Below are 12557 nucleotides of genomic sequence, written 5' to 3'. Positions count from 1 at the left end.
TAGAAGTTTTTAAGGTCAGTCTTGACAAAGCCCTGGCTGGGATGATTTAGTTGGGGATTGGTCCTGCTTTGAGCAGGGGGTTGGACTAGATGACCTCCTGAGGTCCCTTCCAACCCTATATTCTATGATTCTATGAGGCGGAAGTTGTGAATATTTTTTCCATTTTTATTTTACCATCTCTAATTATCAGACATAATATTTCAGAGAATAGAAATGCACAGGAAGTGACCAAATGTTTATTTCCTAACACTATGAAAGTAAAAAAGATGCCACACTACTCTATGCTTAGTTCAAACCTTCCTGGGAATACATGAGTTTTTGTTTGAGAAAGATTATTTATGCCTTACCTTACTCATATTGATTTAATTTATATAAAGCCTGGGGTTTATTTTGCTGATCCTTCTTCCCTTGTACCATCATGTAAGTATCAGTTCAGTATTCTTCAGTTTTTTCCAATCCAAAGATCACAAAGTGGCCAGGGAAATACTTTTTTTTTTTAAAGTCTTGTGTTGCTGTGGCACATATATCTGAAGCACTGGAGTTCTTTTTAAAGCAGTTTGAGTTAATTTACCAGTCTGACTGTATGGTCTTTTTCCCTTTCCTTATGGTTTTTTCCCCTTTATCATCATTTCTATCTACCCTCACTTCCTAAATCCCTTTACCCAGCTAATCAATGACTTTTGCAGACTCCACTAAAGAGAGCCTCATAGACAGGGGTGGCCAACCTGAGCCTGCAAAGGAACCAGAATTTACCAATGTACATTGCCAAAGAGCCACAGTAATAGGTCAGCAGCCCCCCCGTCAGCTCTCCCAGCACCTCCCACCCACCAGAAGCCCCTCCTTCCCTCCCCACACCTCCTGATCAGCTGTTTTGTGGCATGCAGGAAGCTCCGGGGGGGGGGGGGTGAAGGGGGAGAGGAGGAGTGAGGGCACTGCAGGCTCAGGGGAGGGGGTGGGAAGGGGTGGAGTGGGGGCAGGGCCTGTGGCAGAGCCAGGGTTGAGGAGTGAACACTCCCCGACACATTGGAAAGTTGGTGCCTGTAGCTCCAGCCCCGGAGTCGGTACCTATAAAAGGAGTCGCATATTAACTTCTGAAGAGCTGCATATGGCTCCGGAGCCACAGGTTGGCCACCCTTGTCATAGACCTAGAAAGAGAGACCGAGATCTCAGTTATCTAAAATCATTGTATCCATATATTTCTAATACTTGGCAATTCCTGAAGTAGCATGCCAAACTTACAGTACCACTGGGCACTTGACAAAATATTTGATTATCTCTTCACAGAGGATCCCAATACAAATGAAAAGTATTTCAATTAAAAATGGTTTAAATAACTATCAGATTTTGGTTTATAGACTATTTCATACTGTTTTGTTGATGAATCTCAAGGTAGTTTACCGTATGTATGTTGCCCTTTAAGTGATTTGTAACACTAACAGAATAGCTAATTAGGCATAAGGTAATTGAGAGAGATGAATGATTATATAGGAGACTGAAGACATTCCTATGGGCTAGTGACAGATGGTCCTGTTTATCAAATATAAAGAATGTTACCCAGATGTTTAGAATGACTAAAAGAGTAGTGACTGAAAAGTATGGTAAATAATAGTTCTATTGTGTTCTGCTGTACTGCAGAATATTAATTGGTGGATTTTTTGCCAAAATAATTTGCATAAGTGTTTATTTAATTTCTTAAAAACTTTCAAAATTTGTTTTGGCATACTTTGTTTCCCAGTGAATTAATAGTCCACATTGATTTCAGAAGGGATACATAGTGAAACACTCATTGGTGTCCTAGTCAGTGTTTAATTTTGTAGCTAGTTTTTAGCAGTGTTCTGTTTAGGGACTTGTTTTTCCATCACTAATGCTGAAGAGAATACTTGTGTTTACTTATAACGGTTGATGTTTTTTCAAGAGTGATATATTTTATACTTTCAGTGCAATAACCCCAAAACCAAAGAACCCAAACTAAAGGCTGCATTGAGGATAGTCCCAGAATGGGTTCAGTATGACTCTGAAATACGAAAGCTAATAAAGCAACTTGAAAAAGGGAAGAAAAACTTGACTCAGTCTTCTCAGAAAGGTAAGAGAATAAATTTTCACATGCATGTTTATCTGATTTCTCATTAGTAATTTAAGCAAAGATTGGGGCTAGTATACATATATGTATTGTGCCTTGAGTCATTCTCCCTACTCTTGAGGAAGTTGTGTACATTGTATTAATTACATGATGCCTTTGTGCCTAAAAACTACATTGAAAGAATAAAATCCTGGCCTTGCTGAGGTCCGTGGCAAAATTTACTTTGACTTCAGTAGGGACAGGACTTCATCCAAAATATTTAACTTTGTGGTATCCTCATTGGTGTCCTCAAAATTAAAATGTATTTGGGCAGCAATGATAGCTCAGTTTCCTCAGTTTGAGATTTACTTCACAATCGCTTGATTGTTCATTTTATTCTCTAGAAACATTTCTTGATACTATCTCTGGTATAAATTCTATAGTATCTCAAAACACAGATTAATGAACAGAGTCAACTATGTAAATGTATTATGAAGTGTGAGAGAGATCAAATTACACATAAAGAAGTTAAAAGAAAATAATTAAGGTTGCAAAGCGAAGCAGTCAAAAGTTAGGAATTTTAATTTGGCCCCATTGTTTATATGCATTATAGTATTTTTTCATTACATGATAATTTTATATTTTTCAACACTACCCATGCCTCATGCAGTGAACAGATTTCTCAGTGCTTGCTTATTAGCAGCTCTTTAATATTTTGTTTTATCCTTATTGTTCAATATGTGGGCCCAGGTCTTATTCACTGCACATGATTCAAACCCTGATGTGAAGACAATTATTATTATTTTCCTCATGGGCTTTTCTGTGGTATCCATTACTGTAATATCTGAGTGCTTCAGAAATATTAATACTTTTTTTCACAACACCTTTGTGAGGTATGGTGATGCTATTATTCCCATTGTATAGATGGGGAACAGAGACACACAGAGAAATTAAGTTAAAAAATATCCACTAATTTTGGATCCAATTTGGGAGACCTGGGATATGGTTTTTCAGAGTACTTAGCATTATATAGGACTCTGTATATGCAAGCACGGCTTCCCTTGACTTCAGTTGCAGCTGTGAGTAGTCAGCACTCTGCAAGTCAGACCCTAGGGTTTCAAGTTGGGTACCTAGAAAATGAGGAACACACAATTAGTGACAACCTGTGAAAAGTTTGGTTCAAGTGACTTACCTTGCATCACATAGAAACCCTGTAGCAGATGCAGGGATGGAATCCAGTTCCCCTCGGCAGAATTCAGCTGCCTGAACCATACCACCATTTTTTCTCTTCCTGCAGTTCCCTACCTCATTCACTACACCAGTGGTTCCCAAACTTGTTCCGCTGCTTGTGCAGGGAAAACCCCTAGCTGGCCAGGCCGGTTTGTTTACCTGCTGTGTCCTCAGGTTCCCAGTGGCCGCAGTTCGCTGCTCCAGGCTAATGGGAGCTGCTGGAAGCTGCGCGGGCTGAGGGACATACTAGCCGCCGCTTCCAGCAGCTCTCACTGGCCTGGAGCAGCGAACCGCAGAGCCCCCCGGCAGCGGTCTGAGCGGGGCCGGCAGCCAGAACCCCAGTTGGCAGAGGGCCGGCAGCCAGTACCCCAGGCCAGCAGCGTAGCCCCCAGGACCAGTGGCCGGGACCCGGGGGCCGGCAGCAGGCTGAGCGGGGCCAGTGGACAGAACCCCAGTTGGCAGGGGGGCCGGCGGCCGGTACCCCCAGCCAGCAGTGTAGCCCCCGGGACCGGTGACTGGGACCTGGGCAGTGTGAGTGCCACTGAAAATCAGCTAGCATGCCACCTTTGGCACACATGTCATAGATTGTCTTCCCCGGTCTACACTGACCAACTAATGCACAATCCATTACCACACTTTAGAAGCAACACCCCATAGTCCGCATTATTGCTCCATGTAGACAAGCCCTTAGATACAAGTAATCATTTCTGGTGTTTTTGCACTGTTTATGGGATGAACACTTTTTTTCTTGTCTGGATTATTTTGTCAGTGTTTATTAGTTAAAACTAAAAATCAGAAGTCCTAATCATAATGCATATGCTGCAAGGGAATAGAGTTAAGGTTACCTATACAACTTTAATATTGGCTTTTCTAAGCTTTTGAGTGCTTGACTTTGCAACCTTAATAATCTTTTCACATCATTTTTATATGTAATTTCTTAGCTTTTTTAAAAGCTAAGCTTAGCATGATTAAAAAAGCAAACAAAAAGACCTCCAGAAATAATTCTTAGAGTGATTCTGCACATACACATTCCACTGTAGGTGTAGGTGTACCCAATGCACCTGAGTCAGAGATTTTTGCCAGCCGTACCAGCAGGCAGCATGTGCACCGTGGTATCCTCGTTTGCCAAGATGACAGTATAAAGGGGCATGATTGCCACCTCCTTGTCAGTTCCTTCTTATCACCCCTGGTGGGAGTTGGAGCTCCCTGATGCTCTTGAGCTTTGGTTAGCTAGCCTTTACGAGACATTTTTGGTTATAGTTGTAGCTTAATTTTAAATTATTTTAGTGTAGTAAGTAAGTTAGTGAATTTATCTGGGATTTTACTTTCCCAAATTTCAAACAATGTGCGACATGCAGGCCCATGACCTCTGTTAATAACAGGAACAAAAGTTCCCTAATTTGCTAAGGTGAGGGACATATGAAGAACAAATATCCTATTTGTACCTCCTTCCCAAAAAGAACAAAAAAAAGAAAAGAGGGATTTCTGCCTTAAAGTACATCTTCCTCAGAAGGTGATGCATCCCTCTTCAGAGCCCAACTGTGACCATGAGAGGATAGACTGAGTTCATTCACAAGGAGTGTCCCACCTGACTGCCTCAGCATATAAACCAAAATCTGGTGAGAAAATTTGCCTTCTCAAAGTGCACAAAACTCTCCTCACTCTGAGAGACACTTTTGAAGTCTCATTCTTCCTCTCTGAAGAAGTCTTCTGGTGCCAACTTGAGATCTGGTCATAAGCCCTGATGCTCACTGGCACTGTCCAAGGCAGCACCAGTGGGACCATCAAGACTGAAGTCTTCACCCCTACCAGAGAAAGCTTCGACCCCACTATCATCAACTCCAGTACCACCAATGTTAGCATCCGAGCACTTACTTCTGCTGTGGGTGCCCTCTCCCAGACTCTCCTTTGTTGCATTGTGCAGTTCTAGTCTCAATGGCCTCAACTTTACCATTAATGCTGGCACTGGCTGTTAGAGAATGATGAGCAGGTTGACCCAGAGGCGGATTGAGTAGATGGGCTTCTTTATTGCGGTACTTGTTCCCCTCAACCCAGTTGTTGAGTAAGCATTGGGTTAATTACATCACACTCTTTTATCTAAGTTAATATGTAAATACCTACATTCGCTACAACCCCCCAAAAACCCTTATTAAGTAATAGAAACTCCCACCCCTATTGATTATAGCATTACGCATATTATACACACATTTTTACCTTGAAAATACATTTCTTTGCAATAATTGTTGCTACAAGTTCCCTTAATCAGCAGTTCTCAGGGGAGGGAGGAAGGGGCCATGACCCCAAGCTCGTTTATGTAGCTGGGAAAGGAAGTGGGGGGAGATAACACTTCATTACGCAAAGGTATCCTTTAGACAACTACATTTCTTATGCAGCTGCAACATTTATTCCCAACAAGCTGAAGGGAAGGGTGAGGGATGACACTTATCTATCAAGCAAAGAAACAGTGCCTGCCTGTGACTCTACTCCGTAGTACCGCACCAGCACACCAGAGGTTTCCCAGATTTCTACTTAACCCTTACATATCCCAACACTATAAGCCCTGATGCTCACTGGCACCATTCAAGGCAGCACCAGCGGGACCATCAAAATGAATGTCTTCACCCCTACCAGAGAAATCTTCGACCCCACTACCGTCAACTCCAGCACCACCACTGTTAGAGTCCGAGCACTTACTTCTGCTGTTGGTGCCACAGTCATTCTTGTGGCAAAAGACCTTCTGTGTCTCCCTCTCCCAAACTCTTCTTTGTTGCATTGTGCAGTTCTAGTCTCAGTGGCCTCAACTTTACCATTACTGCCGGCACTGGCATCTCCACTTACTGCCACAGTTCCAGTAGTTCCATCCACTTTGTCGATGTATACTATTTTGCTTCCATTGACTCATCTATCTGCATTTGGACTGCCTCATCCATCAGATCCTTTGTCAACTTTTGGTACTCAAGGGATATCACTGGGTGTCCCCAGGGCTGAGACCTCCCCCGGTGCCTACAGAGACTGCTCCACAATTTACTGAGGATAGTTATATTTCCTCCTCTTTGAATTCTGATCATGATAGACCCATATCTTCAATAGGTCATTTAGGTTTCCATACAGAAAATGTTGTAGAGATTCCCCAACTTCAGAGCAAAATCATGATTATAGCAATGCCCCAGTATGGTGCCCTCCACTGTCCTCAGCTTTACTGGCCTTCTTCAAGACCATGTAGGCCCCTGTCTACCAGTGCAGGAGAAAGTCACATGCTGTACCTGTGGCACCTAGAGAAGATCCTTAACTAATCCTACAATCTCCCTTTTTATTTGTGCTCACAGAGGAAGAGTACACTAGGGAGAAACTTCTACATATTTCCCTCTCCCTCATATTTCTTCCTCTTCTCCAGAAGGTGAGGCCATCACCCCAGAGTTGACATCACCTCCTCCTGAGGACTTTAAAGTTTTTCAGGACTTCATAAGGCAAATGGAAATACATCTCTGGAAATACAGGAAGAATTTATGCAAGACAATCTGCACAAACTACTGGACAGCTTGCACACTCCTGCTCCTGGAGGGGTTGCCCTTCCCATTAAATAAGCCTTGTTGGAACCTGAAAAGACCCTTTGGCAGACTCCAGCCTCTATTCCATCCGCTGCTAAATGGATGGACAGAATATACCATGTCCCTTAGCAAGAATCCAAGTATTTCTTTATGCATGCCATCCCAGATTCGTTAGTGCAGCAAACAAGCATTCAAGGCAGTCTCACCCTAAAACTACCCCGAAAGGCAAGGAATAAAGAGACTGGATCTATATGGCAGAAAGTCTTATACCACCATGAGCCTTCATATAAGGGTGTCAACTTAGCAGGCATTCTTGTCCAAATACACCTTTATTAACTGTTGAGCAATTCCACAATGTGTAGGAAAACTGCCTGAGGAATACAGGGATCAGTTTCTGGCGATAGTATCTAAAGTATCTCAATGCTTACACATTCTTCCAAGCAGCTACCAACGAGTCAGATATCATGTCACATTTGATAGCTATAGCCATTTCAATGAGAGATTCTTCTTGGTTGCAGGCCTCCAGCATCCCAAAAGAACCATAAAATACAATAGAACAGCTACTGTTTAAAGGTGCTAAGCTGGTCTCTGAAAAAACTGATGACGCAATGCGCACATTGAAAGACCTTCCCATGACCCTTTATTTGCTGGGTTTCTATACCCCAGTTACAGAGGGGAAGCAGCTTAATTCCCAAGTGCAGTACAGACCCTACTAGCAGCAGAGACCTCAGGATGCCTCAAGAAGAAGAACTGAGCCTCTCAGATAACGCCCATTGGCATCGTCTGCAGCAAGCCGTTCTCACTAGATTTTGGTGGCTTCGAAACAGGCAGGATTAAAGGGCAAGCTGTTACAATTTAATGTAATTCACATTGGATTTGTGAGTACATCAAGTTTTGCTAAAGTTCAGCAAAGATCGTTCTTCCAGCTAGGATAACAGCCCACTCCACGAAGGCGCATGCCACTGCATCTGCCTTTTTGAGCAATGTTTCTATAGTGGACATTTGCAAAGCAGCAATGTGGTCATCTGTACAAACCTTCTCCAGACACTGTGGTGTTACTCAGGCTTCCTGAGACTACACCAACTTCAGCAAGTCAGTGCTGGAGTCTCTCTTCAGGTAGTCCAAAGTTCCACCACCTGTAAGGAAACTGCTTGTGAGCCATCTACAGCAGAATGTACAGGAGCATCCCTAGCCCTTTTGTTGGCAAGGGCAGAAAACATTTTCAGCCTCCCTATCCTCTTCCCCACTCCCCCACCCCATCCCCCAAGGAAAAAACAGAATTAAAAAAAGCTTGGTGGGACAGCATCCCCTGAAAGCTGGTGCTCAGGCAACTGCTCCTAAAACTGATCCTGGGAATGTAAATTGCACATTCACTCCAAGGAGAAAAATCAGTTAGATACGTGTAGGGTAACTATTGTTCTTCAAGATAAGCTGTCCACATGTAAATACCACACACCCCTACTGCCACCATTACTACCATCTTCCCTGCAACTTTGGATTTAGCTTACTGGCAGTGCAAAGAAATGGAGAGGGAGGTGGCATTCACACCCCTTTAAACACTCAACTTGGCTCATGAGTATAGCAGGGGCACACTCACCACCTGCTGATATGGCTGCACATACACCTACAGTGGAGTGTCTACATGTACAGCACAATTCAAAGAACAACAAATATTGTACAAGTGAGTAACCATTTTCCAGAGTGTGGCATCATATTGACACCCACATGGTTCATCGGCATGGTGATCACTTTAGAATCACTGTGCAGACCTCTGCCACTTGAGCTAAGAGACTAACTGATAGCAGTAGTTGGTTATTACCCTCCATATGGATCATCATTAGAGGGAGATGAGACACACTTTGCCAGCGGGTTTCACAGATATTTGCTGACATCAGAGGAATTCTGAGAACTCAGAAATCTTGGGTTCCATTCCAGGCTCTAGAGGAGTGTGTACTCTAGTGGGCACACTTCTTTCACCTTTTTCCCCAAAGTTTGAGCCCTTCCTTCAACCATGTTTCCTGTCCACACTGACTTCCAGGCCCCCTTCTCTGACGCTTTATTCAGTCTCATTCTCACCATCCCCTGGTTATTAGTCCCGCTTTTTTTGCCCATCCACTGTCAGATCTGCATCTTGGTCATTCAGTTCCCCCTGCTGGCTCCCAGTCTCAGTCTTCTTGCCCAGCCAGTGCCAGTATCCCTTTACCCAGCTCCCAATCACAGCCTCCATTTCCCCTCCCTTGTCCCCAGACCCCAAGTCCCAGTTTCCATCCTCAGGTTCATTATCCCAGTCTTCTCCTCCCACCACCCCTTTGTGCATTCCCATCAGGGAACTTCCTTGTCACTGCCTGGAGCCATTGAGAGCATACAAGAGACTATCTCCCTTCTGTCCATTGCCCAGACCTTGGCCCAGGACAGCCCACAGCAGTCTGGATCTGCAGTTGCAGGGCAATTCCTTGTCAGCCCTTGTCTGAAGCATGCCCAGTGCTGATGGAATCTTTGGGGAGTTTAGCTATGGTCTAGCAAGTCGCTACTGAGCATGTGCAAACTGCAAGGTTTTTTAAAAGATTTATAAACTGGCCAAATTTGGGTGGATTTTCACAAAGATGTCAAAAGACATCTCCAACACAAAGGCCACACCCTGCTAAGTCCCTGCTCCAAAATATAAGGGCTCTAAAAAGTTGCCAACATTTTGAACATTGGCAAAACAGTGTATTTCCCCTTGGCTCATTCTTGGAAAACAGATTAATTATTTTGGCTGAAATTTTCCAAAATTGTTCAGCCTAAGACAGAAATCCAGCATGTTAAATTTCTCCCCAACTGTTAGTTTGACACAGTTATAGGCAATTGAATGGGGGTCTTATAATATGAGAAGCATTGGGCTACTAGCTCACCTAGAACAAAAAATGAAATCACAACATAATGGGGCTTTAAATTACAAATGCAGATTTTGTTACTTTATGTAGCTTTAACTTCATAGATCATAGGACTTGGCATAATCTCATTGTTGACAGCTCTCATGAGTAGGAGGCTTGCAATATTTGGTGGAGTGTTTTGGTTTTTTAGTTAAACTCCAGCTCTGGTAGTCAAGTAGTTATGTGAGAATTTCAACTTTAATTTTAAAAATATTTTAGTCCCCATGGTTGCAGAGAAAAACATGAAAATGTGAACTCTAAGGGATCAAAAACTAGAAGGCAAATAAATGCACTCTGCTGCTAAATAATATGTAACAGTTTCTTTAGTCGTTTCGATTATTTGTGAATGCTTATGGTCAGTTGTTAGCAGGGTCTAAAAAATGCAGTGAATTTTTAAATATGTGAGCTGACTGTTAGGACTCTGGGAATAAATAAAAAGCCTCCTGAAGCTATTGGGGCCTTTTTAATATTTTAGAATGTATTACAGCATTGCTCTTAAATATGAGCAAATATATATCATTTTATTTTTTTGGTTACAGTTTTTAAACATGATGAACTTTAGCATCATTTCCAAAAGGTAGCTGTGGTGGCACAACTGAATCTTCTACGTGAGATGGAATGGAAGATGGACATACTGCAGAGGCACTATTCTGAACATTTCATCAATATGTAAAGTCAAACTTTTTATAACTAATATGTTGCTTAAAGCATTCAAACAGAATGGGAAGAATAGATAATGTAAGATCAGAATATGAAGATTTTATAGTTTTGTTTTTACCAAGGTAAGTGGGCGTTCCTATTTTGTTGATTTTCCCCCCCTCTCCCCACCAAAGACAGCTGATATATAGGACCTGGTCCTACATCCCTGCCATACCCAAAACTCCCAGTTTATAAGGAATGCTGGATTGGACCCTTTAAACTTAAATTGTATGGGGATTTTTTTCAGATTGGCTGGTTGTAGTCCATGAATGTTACGCATTGTCAGATGTTTAAAGGGATACTTGAAAATAGTTTGCATTGCATCCTATACATAATCAAAGTTGAGCATATTCAAACTCTGTAGTATGATGTACATGCATCAGTTTTTTCTTGTATAAGATGTACTGTGTTTCACAAGAAAAATTCACAGCACTGCAAGGGGCAGTTGTAAAACATAGTTTTTTACTGAAATCTAGAGCTTTGGACCAATCCAAAATATTTAAAATCAATTTCAAAGTTTATAAAACCAAGGATGTCATTTTAAATTTATTGTGCAAGCTTGATGTACTAAGTTATCTGTTTTTAAAAAGTAAACTTACAGCCAGTCACACTTCATTATTTATTTTGTTACATATTAATCCAAAACAAGCTCTGTAGCAAAAGATATTTTAAAATTTCAGTAGAGTCTATTCTTTTATATGTTCACTTCCTTTATCATATTTGAAATACAGCACTGTAACTGTGTTCCATAATTATTCTGTCTGAAAACAAGATCAGAATGCATCCAACAGAGAATTAGGCTAGATTTCAGAGATTGGAACAGTGTGCTTGAAACACAGAATCTATCAGCATTTTTAAAAAACTTAAACAGCACTAAAAGAACGGTCTTACATAAGGCCAGATTCTACTGTTGACTATATGTGCACAGCTCCCATTGACTTAATATGTGTAAGAGAACAAATGATACTGTATATTTAAAAAAGGAAACATCTTCCTAGTCAAGAACTTGCTGTTTTTTACGTCCTATTGCGTTCATGTGCACTAATGTTTCGCAATTATTTCTTCCTTGGAATTTCAAGTTTCAGATCTCTACTATGAAGCTTTTGTTAAATTAAAAGCTAGAGTTCTACATCTTTAAAGCAATTTTTTGTCTCTGTGAGCATTATTCCTTAGCTGGCTGGGAAATTTCTCTTACAAAGCCATAAAAGGTTTATAATTTGCATATAGATTTTTTTTGTTCATTTTATGTGAAAGCCTCTACTCAACATCCCATTTAATTGGATTAAGATTAAATGTTAAGAAAACAGATCATGGTTTTCTTTGAGAGAATGTTTAAACGATATCTGTTTTCTAAAATAAACATAATTTGTTGGAACTGTTTAAAAGATTTAGTGGAACAGATGCCTTTTATTTTATGCAGTGTTGTAAATGTTTATACGTGATATTTTACAACTTTTTTTTTCTATTTCTATTTATGGAAGTATATTTTCAAGAAAAGGCCCACTAATATGAAACCTTCAGTTTGAAATGCGGTTTTGCTTGTAAAATAAAGGGCTCCAAAAAATACAGTCACTATTTCTCAAAGACTTCAATAAAGCCGCATTTCAGTCATCATAGAATATCATTTTATATTTTAGGATAAAAGAAACCAGCTGTATATGTTATACAAAGTATAAAGATGCCACTGAATTGGCCTAATAAAACAAAATAATTGTACCCTCATTGTGATTCTCCAGCATTTCTCTTTTCCCTATTATTTTGTGTTACACAATACATTTAGTATGCCAATTACTAGAACCAAAGGAAAAATTGCAGTGATTCTTCAGGTTGTTGGGTTTTTTTATTTGAAAACCGTGGAGATGGGGGTAGCACAGCAATATATACAGAATAATGGATTGCCTCTAGGGTAGGATATAAGAACTTAAAGAGGAGTCCAGTGGCACCTTAAAGACTAACAAATATATTTGGGCATAAGCTTTCATGGGTAAAAAACCCACTTCTTCAGATTTTTTAGCCATGAAAGCTTATGCCCAAATAAATTTGTTAGTTTTTAAGGTGCCACCGGACTCCTTTGTTGTTTTTGTGGATACAGACTAACACGGCTACCCC

General features: G+C 41.0%; 1 protein-coding gene across 2 annotated transcripts in view; it reads left to right on the top strand.

Annotated features, from left to right (window-relative positions):
* UGGT2 (UDP-glucose glycoprotein glucosyltransferase 2) overlaps window positions 1-12163 on the top strand; it is a 301267-nt gene extending 289104 nt beyond the window's left edge. For both annotated transcript variants that reach the window (XM_073348024.2, XM_073348019.2), the window contains exons 38-39: window positions 1939-2083; window positions 10289-12163. In XM_073348024.2, coding sequence (XP_073204125.2) covers window positions 1939-2083; window positions 10289-10311 — 168 coding nt within the window. In that variant the 3' untranslated portion in view covers window positions 10312-12163. The remainder of the gene's footprint in view (window positions 1-1938; window positions 2084-10288) is intronic.
* The last annotated feature ends 394 nt before the right edge of the window (window positions 12164-12557 follow it).

The sequence above is a fragment of the Lepidochelys kempii genome, chromosome 1 (assembly GCF_965140285.1).
Source record: "Lepidochelys kempii isolate rLepKem1 chromosome 1, rLepKem1.hap1, whole genome shotgun sequence".
NCBI lineage: Eukaryota > Metazoa > Chordata > Testudines > Cheloniidae > Lepidochelys > Lepidochelys kempii.
The sequence above is the reverse complement of the archived record's forward strand: the minus strand, read 5'-3'. Positions and strand labels throughout refer to the sequence as shown.